Source organism: Cottoperca gobio, chromosome 12 (assembly GCF_900634415.1).
Source record: "Cottoperca gobio chromosome 12, fCotGob3.1, whole genome shotgun sequence".
NCBI classification, from domain to species: domain Eukaryota; kingdom Metazoa; phylum Chordata; class Actinopteri; order Perciformes; family Bovichtidae; genus Cottoperca; species Cottoperca gobio.
The window spans coordinates 5,005,333-5,023,253 of record NC_041366.1 but is presented as its reverse complement, the minus strand read 5'-3'; the positions used below and the strand labels follow the sequence as shown (position 1 = coordinate 5,023,253).

The window sequence follows — 17,921 nt, the reverse complement described above, 5'->3', positions numbered from 1 at the left end:
ATTGAGTGGACTGAATGGATTTAACAGCTATGCTTTTAGCCGGTGCCCAGCGACTGGCTCAGAACATAGTACATTTGGGCCCTTGTCTTGAAAACCTCCAACATTTCCTCATCTGGAAAAGCAGAAAATGGGGGGGGGGGGGTTACAATGCCACAAGGAGTATGTTTAGGAGGAGTGATGTTTGAAAGTAACTGCTAGAGGCACAGGAGGGAGGGATCTGGACACAGATTGAAACCAGAGTTGTAGCATTAGCAAGTAAGAGACATTCAACGTGAAAACTATAATATGGTCTTCATAATGTGAACTTTTTTTTTGTTTTACTCCAGTCAACTCCCACTTATATAATTGCCATATATTCCAACAGTATATTCCTATTTTTTTATTTTCTGGAATACAACTTAAAGCTTTGTGCCTGTGCTGTTTTGCTGTGGTAATCTCTTCTAAGAGAGCCTTAAGAACACTGGAGGCGGTCATCAACACCCTGTGTGATGATTAATGCTCAAAGTAGCTTTACATCTGCAGGACTCCATGACTTTTCCTGAAATGCCACCAGAAGTTTAAAACATAAACCAGCGAAAACTTGATATATTTCCACATTCCACAACATCTTTGGACAGATTAATTGATTCCAGACAACATATCCTAATGACTTTGTTGATCTGCTGACTTTACATCTGCAGAATTGTCAGTACTAATTCATCATTTTGCCAACACTTGGGGTTATAACTAAATACCTGCAAAACTACATTACTTATGTTTCCCATCAGCCTCAGCTGTACCTTGTGTTTAGTACTAATTGGCCAATGTTAGCATGCCAGCACACTAAACTAAGGTGGTTAACATGATAAGCATGATACCTGCTAAACATCAGCAAGTTGCTATTGCCATTGTGCGCATGTTAGCATGATGACGTTATCATTTAACTCAAATCACCTGTGGCTGTGTGTGGTTCAGCCTCACTGAGTTGCAGGTCATTTTATATATGGTTTAGAGGACCACAAATACAATTCCATTGACCTACACTGTATTGGGGTGGAGGTAGAAACACGAGGGGAAGGCTTGTAGTGCTATGTGGGTGAACTCACCCTTTAAGTTTGGTACTTGTCTTAGAGTGTTAGGTCATTATGTATACTTGTTTTGTATAAAACACTAAAATACAACAAAAAAAGGAAACATTTAGATTTTACAAGTGAAATTAAAATGCTCATGAAATCCAGCATCACAAACTTATTAGAAAACAGAACCAAAATGAGAATAATAAACGTAGGTGTTTTTTTTACCAATCTACGCTGAGCTCCCTGAAAGATTTTCTCATTTCCCCTCCTGGGATGAATAATATTTAAGTATGACCCAGGAGTGCAGCTAATCCAAACATTTTTTGTTGACGTCTGAATGCCATTTTACGGCACAAAGGATCCATGGTGAAAAACGGCCATGCTTGCGGACTCGCTAAAGCCTTTAAAACACAGCACCTTCCTAGAGACAATGCAAGAGTCTCCTCTGGAAAACATTCCTTCAGGGAGAGGAAACGTACAAGAGCACCAGTCAACACTTGACCTAGTCGGCTTTTAAACTCGCCTGTTTAAAAATTCATCAGAGGACACCAAAGGAAGTGAATGGAGTGAAGAACATGCCCTCAGGTCACATTCCCTGCTGCTTTTGCACAAGTGAGTAGCACTAATGATGCGGTTGTGGCCCTGTAGAGCTTGGTGATATTTCTTTACATCAAATTAGTGGTGTCACTGATGTCAAATATTAATAAAAAAATGTTTCCGCTTTACATTTACTGACAGGTACTGAACTTGAGACATTAAACAGCCTAATGAGATAGCTCAGAGAAGCGTAACATTAGCTACACATGTTTAGTGAATGACATGAGGGCAGAGGGCAGGAGTGAGAGTGGTGAGTCAGTCTGACTGTGGGGAATCTATGTCATCCATCAGTTTGTTCCACTCCCTCCTAAGTGATGACCCTCAGGTCTCTCAGTTTAAGGTCAATGTAAGTGCGACTAAACACAACAAAAGAGGACCTCAAATGGCATGACAGGTTACTATACAGCTGCATGACAATTCCTCACCCTGAGCTTAAAAGGGCCAGTCCTCCATACATATTAACATTTTAAAATATACTGAATATTTGTTATTTGCTATAGTAGTATAGTACAGTGGCTAAAGGTGATATTATACTGACCAATGTTCCAATTTTATTTTAAGATGCATAAAAGAAAAAGACTGCAAAAACAACTTTCTGTTCAGCCATGCTACGCTCCGTGAGGCTATACTTAGGCCCTGCTGGGCTTTGGGAAAAATGTTAGCATGTCTATATGCTAACATACAAGCTGATGTTTAGCATTTGTAATGTTGACAATGTTCACCAACTTACTTTAGCCTGTTAGAATCCTAACATTTGCAAATTAGCACTAAACACAAACTACAGCTGAGGCTGTAGTTTTGCAGGTATTTGGACATAAACAAAGTGTTGGACAAACATCTAATGATGGCATCAGAGGAAAAGTCAGGGGGTCAACAAAGCGCTTGCAATTTATCCTGAGGGGGACATGAATTTATGCACCACTTCCACATTGCACAGCAATCCAATCCAATAGAGACATATCATTAAAAACAAATGATGTCCACCTCATGATGGCACTCGAGGAAAAGACGAGGGATCACCAAGGTCAAGAGGGTTCGTTCTCTGGGGAACATAGATGTCTAATAATAACACTGCCATCCATAGAGTAATTTATATATATTACAAATTATTTAAAATGAAGACAGGCGAAAGAATATTGACAATTATTTAGTTGAAGCTCTAGTTAAACTGCAGTACGAGTACAGTATGAGAGCTTCATGTTAAGAGCAGTGAACACTCTTTGTAGATTCAGAGATTTCAGCAAAAGCAAATAAGCTGCATGTTTTCACAGATGTGGACCTGACAGTTTGCTTTGCATGACAGACGTTTCATTTCTCACCGAGTGGACACATAGGCACAATGTACATCCAGCTCCTGGGCAAGGATCCATCCCTGGACCACACCTACTGTATAGACGCTGTATAGAACAGATGAAAGGGGTGAAAGGGCCTCAACAGACAAGCTCAAAGTACATCTGGAGAAATCGACTTTGCAAACAGCCAGTCCCTAAAGCCGGACTGATCTGGCACATAGACAGGACCTGTGCTAATCCACTGGCCTATGTCCTACAAGCAAGACGAGAAGACCTTTAACCATGTCAAGCAAGGTATTTAGTCAGATTTATGTAAAGGCTGTAGGAATATTAGGAACTTATTTGTGATTACATGCTCATTAACCATTAATCTAAATGGTTGTGTATTCCTTGCCATGTTCTGACCGCCTTTTTGCAATTCCAAGAACCACACAGCCAGATGAGGAATGTGACGGCTGAACATGCACGCAGATGGGGGGAGAAAGCCTTTCTGCTACATGTGTCTCACATACTAGTTAGAAAAATAAAGCTGCAGAGGTTGGGGAGGGCAGAATGGCCAGTAAATTAGTATTTTACATAAGATGAGGAAAGCAGAGAAGGGGCTTTTGGACGGCCGAGGGAGTTGGTGAGTCAGGTAATGAGCCTGCTAGAACACTGAAGGAGAAGCACATCTCAACTGGAGTGGAAATCCAAGGAGTAAAACAGGGTGTGTGTTGGATAGAAGACAAACCACAAGATCCCAGCACCCACCGAGTGATGATCAGGCAATGGGAAAAAATATTTTCCAACTAAGCGACTCTATTTCCACAGAAAACATTAGTATCAGCTTCAAACAGTCTCTCAACCGAATGAATTAACTTTTCATTTACAGCATCCTTAAATTTGTTGATTTTATCAATAGATTATATTATAGATTAGTTTCCAAATTACAATATGTCTACTGTATCTACTCTGTTTCATGTTTTCATGTTATATTTCTATGCAAGTAATCTGATTATGCGCCTTCTTTTCAAACTGGAACCTGAATGTGATCCAGGCATATCAGTGTATGAGAACGGCACCATAATACTGGCAGAGTGCCACTCAGAGTGCTGCTGCTGCTGTCACCTCTGTCCAAACAGTACAACAGCACAACTGCACTGAGTCTGTCTTCATGTGGTAAACACTCCACAGTTAAGTTAAACATTGTGTGTAATAGACCTAATAGACCTGTTCTGTGTCAAATACTCATGATGCTGCTGTCAAGTGAAAACCTTGTGTCTCTAACATGTCCAGTTTTAGTTAAGTAAGACCGTATTAAGTGTAACCTTAACCTTATTAAAGGTTACAGGGTGTTCTTTTTAGCATATGCATTTTAATCAGTCTAAAGGTTGGAGAACTTTCTTACCATGAGAAAGATTTTTTTCAGCCGTGCGAGAAAGATGGCTGGATCCACCCAGATGAAACTATTTCAACAACTGAAGTTTTAACTTATCCGGTGAAATATCTTAATATCTGCATGATGGATTGGCATCATTTGGTACAGACATTCATGGTTCCCAGACGATGTTAGCATTGTACCACGCTAAAATAAGATGGTGAACATGGTAAAAATCCCCTGCTAAACATGAGCATGTCAACATTTATTGTTTCCATGTTAGCATGCTGACAATAGCATTTAGCTCAAAGCAACACCTCAGAGCTGCTGCCGTAGCTTCCAATTTAAAATGTAAGTTTCAATATAGAAAACATGAAAATTTCCACTTTAATATACTAAAAATAGCATGACGATAAGTATTGATTGATTAATTCAACAAAAGTCAGTCAACAAAAAAACCAACAGCAGTGTTAATAATAAATGAATTCATCTCTCCATTGGATCATAAACCCTGAAAGAATCCTGCACACTGTAAATCACTTGTACTCACTTTATTCACAAAGTTTTGATGCTCACAACTTTCAACGTCATTCCCTGGCCTCTGGACATTTTAAATTGTGAATAAGTGATCAACAGTGTGTGGGATGTTTGGTTCCCTCAGATGAAATGATTAGTCTAAACTGGATAGTCTAAAAATAATCAAATAGATTAACCGATGATGAAAAGGATCATCCGTTGCAGACCTGTATTGTACTATAATGTAATGTTTGGACCACTGTTCTCCAAGTCACTAGAGCCATATTACCATCTGCCCAATAAAGTTAGATTATAAACCCTAATTTAGTTGAATTGATTTTCAATTCTCATACTTAATATTTGATCTCAGCATGGTGTCAAAGACAGATGCGAGTATTCCATCAGACGGGCCAGACATTGGCCTACTGAGATCTTCACTGCCCTCCTAGCCACTGCCCTGTCTTGTTAAGATCATCATTATCGTACAGGCCACAGTGCATGGTGTAAGAAAACACCATAGTTATATTGACAAAGTCATTAAAGTGCTTGTAAAAAACTCTTGTAAAAAGCTTTACAAGACTTGCTAAGTGCTGTCAAATGGCCATGTGCTGTCTGAATCCTGACCCTAAGAGTCAAGTTCAGTTGAGTTGGTTACTCTTCAGGTCTCTAGTAAACCAAAGCCTGGCTGAGAGGTTGCACCAGAATAATCAGAGGGCACTCTGTTTCCATAAAGCAGTTAAGACATCTGCCTCGACATGAGGACCCTGGAAATCAGAAAATGTATCAAACCTGCAATGTAGGAAGAGAGTTGCCTCTAATCTAGTTGTAAAAGCTACTGTTTTGTCATTTTGATCTTGTTGTTCATTTTTGTCAACTTTTTTGAACTGTGTACATGCAGGAAATTCTTTTTCCAGAATGAAAGATTGAACTCATCATTCGGACGGACCTTCATAAACGCTGTTGAATAAATTCTCACGTACAGTATGTCCTCAGATTGACCTGTTTTGCATAGACTGATGGAAACTCAATCTACATCAAGTCTCGGCCCTGAACATGGTAATGGCAACCACACTCAAATATCCTGACAGGCATATGTCTGTGCGGTCGCCAGCAGCACAAATACTGGTGCTTTTTCCATCATGTCTGTCAGCAGCACAGACCACAGCAGATTACCTCACTCTCACCTAATCAGGGGAGATGAGAACACAGCTAGGTCATGAGAACCAGGTTATACTTGATTTACTTAAGACAGAGGGATGCTAAGAAAACCAGGAAAAAAAGACGTGACGGTGACGTGATGAATAACGATTGATTTTGCACAGTTAGGCAGTTGTCCAAGATATACCTAGAAGCACTCTCATTCATTTTTTGATTAAAACCGTAAAGCTAGTTGGAAATATGACAATATATACAAAGAGAAAATAAATGTGTCAACCAGTTTTTGCAATTGCAAGGTTTCTACTGCTATAGCTATCACTAATATCTGTGGTTGTATTAGTAATTCAGCCAGACAGGGGACCTCCAGTGGCAATGGCAGTTATTGTTAGCTCCTATGGTACACTCCAACAATCTATTCTGCATGTGATGAGTCTAAACACTGAAAGATGCACAGAAAGCAACAATCTTCAACATAAACGTGATGTAAACAACAGGGTACATTCATTAAAGTTGCAGTATATTGTAGATAATCGAGTCAAAACATTGCAATATGAGTCAAAACAAGCCCTATTGGTTGCAGCTCCCGCACATCAAAGTACAATTGCATTAAGTCTGATCTTTCTCAATTCCTCCATGTCGGTTCAACACACAGGAACTGGCATCCTGTCCTTTCTCCTAGTTTGTGAGTATGTGTGTGTAAAAGGGGTTAATATGTATGTAAATTGAGCTTGTAAAAAGTGACAGGAATGTAGCTGGCTGAGCCTTTATCTGTAACTGGCTGGGCCTTTATCTGTAACATGTCAGTCTGCAGACGTACAATCTCATGTCTCTTGAGAATGCACTGCAGACTGAGAGGCTGACATAAGTACAATCACTTGCATTGTGTGCATCCCAACTGTCTTTCCATTGTTCATTGTTCACAGGATTTCATTCTACATGTACTGTACAGTTAAAGACAGTGCCATAACATGAGGTCATTGCAAAGATGAAAGACAAAGAACCCACTTTCTAATTAAATTAATAGGATAATAGTGAAAGCAAATATTGAATTTTAATAGAAGTGACCATAATTAAATATAAGTTATTTATTTTACTGCTGTATCTGGTGTAAAAGTACTGTAGTTAGCAGTGTTTACAGTAACAAAGGATGTAAAGTTGTCACAATACCAGAAATGTAGTAGTCGATACCAATACCAGTTAAAGATAACCAATTGATAACACATTAAAAAACAAAAACAAAATAAATCCCATGTAGCCTACGTTTTTTTTTTAAGTTATATTTTTGGGCTTTTCATGCCTTTATGATAGTGAAGTGCAGATTGTGAAAGGGGGAGAAAAAGAAGGGGAACGACATACAGCAAATGGCCACAGGTCTGACTTGAACCAGTGGCCACTGTGGCAAGGACTGAGCCTTTGTATATGGGACGCCTGTGCTACCGGTTGAGCTACCGGGACGCCCACATGTAGCCTACTTTAACATAGACTCCCTTATTACGTTTGCATCCTGATTTTTGTTAGAAAGTTAAAACATTTCATTCAAACACCTGTATTTATTCAAGTTTCGACAAAAACTACATTTTACAAGATTGCATTTGAACACATCATGATAACATTATAATTGACCCTGCCCAACTCACCATAATGCAATAGCAAATCCGATTCTGGCAGCTAACAGCTAACGTTAAGTAGCTCTACTCCTGCCGATTTCAACACAGATATGCGTTGTTCACAATGTAGCACTATCAGGGAAAAAATAGGGTTTGTTACCTGTGTCGATAGTGAGTTTATAAAATAATCCCAAAAAGTCAAGTGTGTGCGTACTGTGTGTGAAGCGAGTGTTTGGTTGATCGAGAGCGAGAGAGCGAGTGCGAGGTGGATGCTGTTTGCGAGAGCGAGCAGTGGAGAGAAAACCTGTGGTCCAGGGCACACAGCCAGATTAATGTGCTTTAAGAACCGATTAGCAGAATCCAAATTAAAATGTCTTATCTCCTGCGTTAACTGTGGAAAAACGAGTACTGTCACAGGTTCAGAATTTTGGCATCGACTTGGTACCGAAGTATCAGTCCTTGTGCCCTCCCTAGTTACATGTGTCCACGTTAATGACAGATAGTCATTGTTGTTAATGAGTCCTTAAAGTCATTCAAAATAAGTGACAAAATCTGCACGGCAGTAAGATTTTACTTTTTCAATGTAAACCAACTTTTTCAAGTATTCAAGTTTTAAAAAATGAAGGAAAGCTGATTTATACTTAAAACAAGTTGAATTTGTATTTCTCTGGCATACTTCACTTGTTTTAAGAAAGTTAGTTTTTTTAAGTACTAATTTCTGAACAAATATGTAAAGATTAGATTTTGTTATAATGTGATTAAGCTTTTCTTTTGGCTTTGACTCTTCTGGCTGTGGCACTAATCGCCACCTTCATCCTTACAGAACAGCTTAATGAGTCTAAAAGACATATATGTGGCCAATAAACTTACACAATGAGAAACACACAGGCACAACAAAGCTGGTTAATGTCTCTTTTTGAGGGGGACTGTTTTGATTAGAGTGGCACAGTGCCATGCAGACAATGAATAAAGAAAGCAAGCCCGCCTGTGTTCCAGAGAAACAAACCCTCCAGGGCTGATAAATCTTGAGCAGTCTGGACTAAAATGTGAGCAGTGAGGGCGACTGAGCCGAGACTTCAAAACAAATCAATCACATTTAAGTAAACAAAAGCTTAGCAGGTCGAACGGGCCCTGACAGACAGCCACTGATACGGTTCACCCACAGAAAAAAGAAAGAAAACAAAACCAATTTTGAGACATTCCCTCTGGCTGTCGTATGTAGGATCTGCTCGAGTTCTGTTAGTCATAACAGAGTTGTCACTTCAGGTCCTTCATCAGTTAAGTTCAGCCAATCCAATAAAGATAAGCATCTGCACATGTTCATCATAATGGAGGACGTTTATGAACATGTCAAGGGCCATTCATTTCAACTTATCACTCTTTTCATTTAACCAAAACACCTATTAATTTCATCAAGCAGGTGAAGTTTGTTCTTTTAAGAGACCAGGTTTAAAAAATGAGAAAGCCTGTCCAAAAGTAAGTGAAGGGAAATAGTCATTCAAATGTCATAGCACCATGGCCAAAAGGTGGTGCCATTTAGTTTAGTTTATTACATTTATTTGTCGGAGAACATGCATAAAAACCATTAATCTCATACAAGTGGAAGAGATATAGGCAAGTTGAAGAAATCCAAACTTTTTATGCTTTTGCATTGCTAGGTGAATATTCAAGAATAACAATTATTTAATCTTCTTTGGTATTAATAACTCCCCACCAGAGACAAAAAACTAAAATGTTTGCATAGCCAAATCCTGATAAATGGTAGCGTATGCCTCTACTGTATGCCACATAACTGTATTGTTGTCCCAAAACTCTAAAACACACATAAAAGAGCCATACTGTTGCACTTGGTGACATATTCTTAAATTACAATGAACATGCCAGGTGTAGGTCTTTGTGAAAAAACTTTTGTGTCAATAACAGCAAGAGGCAGACATCTATGAGCATGCAAGCCTTATTCTGTAAAGCAAAAACTATTTTCACAAAGCTAATAAAAGCATAGAGAGATAAACAAAAAACTAAATGTCCCACAAGATGTATGCAACTAAACTGGTGCATGAATGGCTTATTCTGGGACAGCCAGAGTAGTACTGTTTATTTTACCATGCAGCACACCTTGCTGGAGTCACACAGGGGACAAGGTAAATGCAGATGCTGAATGGAACAGTGCGTCTGTGTGTCTGTGTCAGGGAGTCTATGTAGGAGCCAAAGGGATCACAAAATATTTGACAATTAACTATAAATGTGTTTAAAATATGCACATTTTTTAATGAGGCAAAAGAAAAGCCTGAAGTATGAGGTAAAACAGGAGACATGTGTGTATGTGTGCATGTGTGTCTCACTGGTATGAAACAACATTGCATCACCTGGCATCTATTTTGCGGAACACAAGCGTATTAAGGCAGTTACACATGTCACAGCTGCAGCAGTTAAACTGGCCTCCTGGCTCACCTTGACTTTTTTTAATGATGGATAACAATAATATGATAGTTTAACTGTGTCCCAAAGGGCAAATGGCTGCCAAATAAAGTTTGGTCCTGCTATTAGACACCAATCTGCACCAGATTTAGGTCTCCACGCCTGGGATTGAAAACACTCCTGCCAAACTCATGCCAAGTGCTGTTACTGAACCCTCTGCTTATAACCATTGTTTGGAGGCATCAGAAAACGTGGTTTCTACCTTGACAAGACAAGCAGTAAAACATGACAAAAAACCACACGCACACAGCAAACAGCCAAATCTGCGAGAGCAAGAACACAACTTTCAACCGATCAATACCATAATAGTAAAGTAATATGGTCAATTTAGCCTTTCATTGCTTAAAAAGGCTACATGCGATATTTCTATAACTCTAAATGAAATGACAATGTGAAAAGAATGTGCTTGTAGTGATGAATCTACAGAGAATTATCACCAGAATCTGCAGCTCCCTTCAGCTTTATGGAGCTTTATAGCAAGTTTCAGTCATGGACAAGGGAAGTACGGAGACCGAATGGGCTTCAGAACCCCTTAAAACGGGCATTAAAAGGTTTTTCCAACAAAGTCCATTACGGTCTAAACAATGTAACATAAGCTAAACGTTTCTTAGCTGAAATGTGTTCTTAAGCATTTGTGTTAATAATAAAAAACATTTGAAAAGTGTATAGTTTGGTAGTATTTTCCAGATAACGGTTCAGTTTAAAGCTTAGACAAAAGTAACCAAAACTGTTGTGTACACTTCAACAAAGTAGTGTCCATTACATGTGTGCGGGGGCGAATGTGTAGTAGTCTTTGAATGCTTTGGTTAGCGAGACAATAACCCTTTTTCACAGGCAACATTTGGACTTGTCGGAGCAGGAAAAGCGCAGGTGTTACTTATCACATTAGCCATGGCTCTGTTGTATTCAAGTGTCCCAGTAAGTCATGACAGTGAGCCAGCATCAACACCAGGACTCTGAAAGCTCAATGGAATTCAGTAAGGATGTATGATGATATCGGCACGTCATCAGCAGATAAAGGCTTCAAGATTAAATATCGGCAAAAAACATTTCCTCTGATACGACAGGTAGATAAATAAATATGGCATGTTTGAAGTTTATGGAGCTTTTTTACTATCTTTATTCAAGAGATTTTTTTTCTATTTGAGAGCATGCCTTCTTGATTTCACGTTCAGATTTTGTAATGCTTTCCCTGCTTGTACTTAGATTTGCTCTGCCTCTCTTCAAACTGCATGCTTGCGCTCAGATATATTGTTGCTCGTACATGCAAGTGTGAGGAGAAGGGCTGAAGCTGGAGAGGAGAAAATCTGTGCAAGCAACAATATATCTGAGTGCAAGCAATGCAGTTTGAGAAGAAGAGCAAATCTATGCACAAGCAGGAAATCAAGGAGGCATGCTCTCTAATTAAAAATTCCACTCTTGAATAAAGATAGTAAAAAAGCTCCATAGAAGTTGAAGTAGTGTTTTTATTTTGCCCAGTGAAGGTGTACATTTTGAAAAATCTGATCCATCCATCACGATAACAGTACAAATAATAATGTTACATCCACTACAGATGAGACTTGATGTTCTTTATAATTGGGTGGAAATATATGTGTGCCTATATCAGCAATTGGCCAAAAAGAGTAGGAAAATATATGCAAAAATCGAAATATCGTGCGTCCCAAGAATTCAGCCATAAATAAGGTTATCATTTACACTTGTGCTTTTCCTACGATGACAAACAGTATATCTGTTAGTACAGATGTTTAGTGCCACGTTGAGTGATGTGTTTATTTTATACCAAGTAGATTATATGCTCGTCACTGCATGCAAAACCTGCAAGTACCTGCAACCTCGGTTGGTACTTTTCAATAACCAAGTGTGAGATCAATAATTTCCAATAAAAAGAAAGAAAAAAGAAGGCACAAAACTATGAGTTGCACAAAAGTGCAAAGTACAATACATTAATTATAGTTTACCTGGTGCACTAATACACTGTTTGTTTGTTAAACTGTTTATAGTTACTCTATGTATTAAACATTTAAAAAATAAATTACTACCATCACAGTTCCATGGTACTTAAATGGGCAAATGTTTCAAATCAAATCACTATATGTGGCTGTTCAACAAGTAACAATGTCAACTCTTTTTCAACACCACAAGGCAGGTGTTTAACATGTGCAAGCTACAAAGAAAACCATCAAGTGACGTACAAAGAATGGACACAGTTAAATGTGTCAACACTTGAGTCAAGCGGAACCACAAACAGCATAGCTTGGGACAAAACAGCAGATCATTAAATTGCTCATTCCACATAAATCTGTATGTTTGTGTCCAACATGCTGTAATTTGTCTACAAGCTTTGCAGTGGCTGAGCGATGGGAGACATATTGAGAAACAACACTACAAAGTGGTCATTGAGGCATTGTTGTAAATGCTTAAACAAATTAAATTAAAAGCCCTTTCTTTTATTCATCTTTAACGCCAAACATCAGAGGAACTTTGACTGAACACTATCAACCCACTATATCTGCCATCTGGTTCCAGTTGGCTTGAGAAGAGATTACAGATGAGGAAGGAGGTTCTGATCCAACATGTGGTTTTCACCTAGCCCTCCCCACCCACTTTTGTTCACACAAATCTAACCACAAGCTGCGATGTACTCCACACCCAGAACCAGGCCGATGACCCAGTCTGTGTATATTGGAGGGAATGTTACACCACGCACACCAGAGCACGTGGGCCTCTGCATGGTTAAAGCGGCTAATGGGCCCCAGATCAGGGCTCATCAAGCATTAAGTCCCAAGATCACGTTTCATTGGATGCAGATGCCTACTTATGGATTTTGGCATTATATTGGCAATGACATCATGAGCTCAACCTGCTGGAAGAGCACGAGAGTGTCAGTAACATGGTCAGTACTGTGCTTTTGATCTGGTTTGAGAGCTTGGTGATGTGACAAAGTATAGCAAATTAAATTTGAATGACCACCATTCTCTATATAGAGGTTTTTTTTTAAAGACAATGTTGTGCCTGTCAGACTTCTGTATTACACTTTTAACATAATGTTATATCCTTATCTGATTATCAGTTATAGATAAAGTAACACCTTCTTGATCCATAGTTTCAATTCAAAGTTAGGTTCAGTTGAATGAGAACATCAAGCATGCAAAAAAGGGACATACAACCTAACTTTTAAATTCTAACCTCAAGAGGTTGCAATGTTCCCTCGACAATACAAAAGTGTTGGATGAAACAAACAAAAACTGATTTTTAGAAGCGAACATAACCTAAAAAATACAAATGTTGTCCTGAGGGTGGCGCTAGAGGATAGGTCACAGGGTCAATGACTTCTCAAGGGTTCATACTCTCGGGAGCATAAAGATATAGTACTGAGCAAATGTAATGTTAATTTGGTCATTAGATGACATATTGTGTTCAAGCGGAACATTTTGGACCCTTTGGAATGTTCAGTGGGGTCATTAGAAACGTCAGGACTCGTCCTCTGAGGAACATGAATACAGGAAGTTTAATGTAATCAATATCCAATAAATTCAGTTTTAAATCTGCAATCTATCAATTATTTACTCCATATCTTATTTTGTTCAACCAACTGTTAAAAACCTAAAGAAACATAGGCCTAATTCATAATCTTAAAACAAACAAAAAAAGTCCTCTTTTTTTTAGTGACTTTAACATTTAATAACATTATTATTGCTTAATATTTTATCAATCAACTATTTGTCTTATCAGTTCAGCTTTTCGTCAGAATCCCGGCTAAATGTAATTCCAAATAATCCTCTCGGGATCATGATCCACATCAAATTTCATGACAATCTGGCTTGGTAGCTTTGGAGATTTCTTCTGTGGGGTTTCAAAGTCACAGACAGACAGACAGACAGACAGACAGACAGACAGACAGACAGACAGACAGACAGACAGACATCCTCAGGCCCCACCACGAGCAGGCCAAAACGGGTTTTGAAGTTGGATAATCTAAAACATAGTCATTTGAGACACAGCTCAGAGCTTCTCACTGTCAGAGCTCTACTAACATTCTCACAGAAGGTCAAAAAGGTTAGTCTGCAAATCCCACTTCTGAAGAAAGTGTTAGTGCTGGAGTAGCAGTAAGGTGAGTTGATGGGTGATGCTGAGAAGTATGGAGACACTCAGACTCAGACACAGGCACACCTCTTTTAACATCACAAAACTCTTCCCCACAGCTGTTCTGCATACTGTGCTCTAGCGATACCTATCTCATAGGGTCAGAGGTTACAGTAAGCTATTCCTGACATATGGGAGTCACATATCACAGCTGGATATGGATGACTGAGAGATGACTGGAAGGATGGATGAATGAATAAAGGTATGGATGGATGTATGGATTGGGAATGACAGACGCCTGATGCTAGATTCAAGGAGCTACAGAGGTGTAGGCAGGTAACTGTACCCACAATCCCTCACTAAAGTTCACTATAAAACAATGTATGTATGGCCCATGGAGTCATTGGAATTAGGCCAATTATATATATATTGCACACAAAGCTGACTGTTTAGCATAAACAGTCAACTTAGGAGTGTCCATAATATAAACGGTTCATCTTCTGGAGAGCATGACAAAGATCAGAAAATCTCAATGGAATTTCTTAATTAGATTTTTATAGTTTATAGCAATTTTGAGCTGATGGTAGTGGTGGAGGAAGAAAAAAAATGTGTGTTTGTTACAATGGATATCCACATAAATTTCATTAAAGTCTGACTAGTAGTTTTTGATATCTTTCTTTCTTAAAGATGAAAATTCCACCAGGAGCTGGCACTCAATCCTCTGTAGAACATGAACAATCTCAGAAAAAAACAATGGCAATATTTAATGTGTGCAAGTAGAAATGTCCATAGCAAGTTTCAATGAAATCTTCTCTTATTTTTAAAGAATTTTCAAGAAAGGATTTAAATGCAGTGCATATGGATGGAAACCTTGCTACTGTATGCACAAAGGTATACGTTAACCTAAGGTCTGTACAGTTACCTATTTACTACAAGGCTGATTAGTGCATGCTGCTCTCAGCACACGACAGAAGCTTCAAAGTCAAATCAGAGCTGGGTTGACAATAATGACAGGAGAACAGATAAATCACCTGCAGAGGAATTTTGGGTTAAATGTTATTGTATAAATGAGTTCACGAAACCTTAGTGAGAAGAAACACTTCATGTACGGAAAACGTGATTCATTGCACTCATGAACCCGAAGGTGAATGACGTTTGCGCAACAGATCATAGTGGAGGTTACTCGATAGGTTCTCCTGTTCCCTCTACATCCTCCTCTTTTCTTTAATGCTTCCTGATCTCGGTTACCTGGAAGGTATTATATACAACTACTTAACAAATGCGTTCTGCTTAATGGGTACAACTATTATAAATGAGGCCAATATATGACCAATTTACTTGAAAGGTGTATAAATGCAGGAATATGGAGAAGACCTGCACTAAGTTTGGCATTGACAGAGAACTGCGATTACAGTATGCATTGCAGTGCCATAAGGTTGCAGGACAGATTGCTTTTCAAAGTCACCTGGAATCATTTCATCTTGGAATGAGACTTGTTTCATGTTGACGCAGACACACACGTCGAACTGCCAGCCCTGTGATAAGTGGACAACACACTCTACCTCCTGAGCCAGAAACTGAGCTCCACAGCACACCATTGTTCTATACAATCTTCAATTGGCTTGGGATGAACTCACTATCCTTCACAGTACGTTTCTCATATTTAGCTCAATTGCATCTGGAACAGGGTGAGATTTAGTTGAGGAAACCTAATAACAACAGAGTAAATGCAAGAAGATTATCACAGCTGAACATACCCATCAGCCTATACAGTGATATCCAGTGACAGTTTACAAGGCTTTCACACTCCGCCATCTACAGTAACTGTCTGAAAACACAGTGAAAACATTCAACAGGCAGGGTTCAATCAACACGATCATCAGTCTAATTCAAACTCTCAGCTGGTTCCCTGCTCTCTCTCTGTTTGGCTCTGTTGTGTGCCTCTAATGATGGCATGTGTGATGCTGTGGAACCCAGACATGACATAGTCGGGCACCTGGCAGAGCTCCAATCTGAGATCAATTTCAACACAATGTAAAGCTACAGCATACGCACCGCTGTCACTGTATCTACAGTCCTGATAAAACAAAGGCGATCCAGACACTGAAAACACTGATGAGACAACAGAGCAAGCTGTGGAAAATGATGCGGTGATTTACTCAGTCTGCTTGGCAGAGTGAAGGCATTCCATTGGAGTTAATAAATGTGGATGAGTTTTGGCTTCAGTTTCCACATGTGTTTTATGCAGAATAAAGACATTTTGTGTGCATGATGTATTCAGCAATACTCGTTTGGGCCATGTAAAAGCAAATGTATTAATCAAATTGAGTTTGTTCCTTTATAAAAAGGTAAGGACTTTAATTCCCTACCCCTTGGTTCTAACTGATTGAAAGGTTTTGGCAACTTTGGACAGGTGTTTTTTTTTAACAATTAAGGCGCTAATTTGTGGTTGCCAGTGAAGCATTTTACAGTGTGAACAGCACATTAATTAAACAGCTTAGATTTGGGTTTTAAGGGCTTCACATTTTTATATATATATATATATATATATATATATATATATAAAAAACATTACATTTAATTGGACTGCAGTGAAAAAGTATTATTGTTTCATTGTGGTCTGAATTTCAGCTTCACAGCTTCACGGTTTGCGCTTACAAAGTTATTCAATCAGTCTACACGTGTTTTGGGTAAACTCACACACCAGAGAGCGGTGGAATGAAAACACAATGAGAGTTAACAGCATCTACTTGGACTGACTGCTGAGCATCTGAGGGGAGGCCAATGAGAAGTGGAGGATTTTATCTGGACACAAAACTACACTGAACAAATGATTTAATAAGCTCCAGCTGATCAAATATGACTAATCAGCCTGCTCTTGTGAGTGTTAAAGAGCCTTTACAGGTGATAAAGCTTTAGTTCTATGTGCATGACAGATGAAATTACAATATACAGAGGATGGTGAAGAGAAGTACAATGTGACAAAAGCATTTACTATTATGTGGATTCTTTGGAGAACAATAGTGTTTTTTAAATTGCATTTTACATACATTTTACATAGCAGTAGATATTGGAGGATATGTAAGGTTTGCAGGAGAACTGTACATTTCACACAAGTGTATTTATATTAATGAACTCCAAAACCCTGTGCATATAGCTATTGAGGATTCCTTGAGTTCCAGGGCAAACAACTAACACAGAAAACAGACTTTAATCTGTTTTGGTACTAGCTTGTCAATGCTAGCTAATGAATTTCACAGCAGCTGGCTAACATTAATTTGGTTGGAAGTCACTCTAATTAAAGGCAAAGCTGTGGTAGCTTTAATTTAAGTGTGTGTTGGGGTAGGACTGTGAAGTATGTCATAAAGCACTCAATGTAATGGAATAATCCCCAGAATTGTCACGTCTACTTTAAAAAAGACATAGTGTAAATCTAACATTAGCCGGCAAAGTGTTTAATGTTTTGCACTTGCTAAGAAATAAGTAGGACGTTTATTCTGCACTGGTATTTAACTTTTAACGTTTAGAGTCTCCACAGGTGTAACACCACACCACTCTTACCTGTCTGAAGCATCCCGGAGCCGGACTCGCCTCCAAAATCCACCGGTGCGTCGTCCGGTGAGGCGGTGCTCGTCGTCACGAGCCCGAGAAGGCAAAGCGTCAAATTTAACAACCAGCAGCACATCTTTACGCTTTAATCACCTTTGTAATTAAGATTTTAAAACATGCAAACAAGAGCACCAAAATGTGTTCTGGATATAAAACCTGCTCTAGA

At 38.9% G+C, this 17,921-nt stretch overlaps 1 protein-coding gene across 1 annotated transcript in view; it reads right to left on the bottom strand.

The window, feature by feature from the left end:
* Positions 1 to 17,921, bottom strand: part of LOC115016986 (collagen alpha-1(XI) chain-like) — a 103,140-nt gene that overhangs the window by 52,493 nt on the left and 32,726 nt on the right. Inside the window, exon 2 of the mRNA XM_029445144.1 lies at positions 17,708 to 17,911. Within this exon, the coding sequence (XP_029301004.1) occupies positions 17,708 to 17,831 (124 nt within the window). The 5' untranslated portion in view covers positions 17,832 to 17,911. The remainder of the gene's footprint in view (positions 1 to 17,707; positions 17,912 to 17,921) is intronic.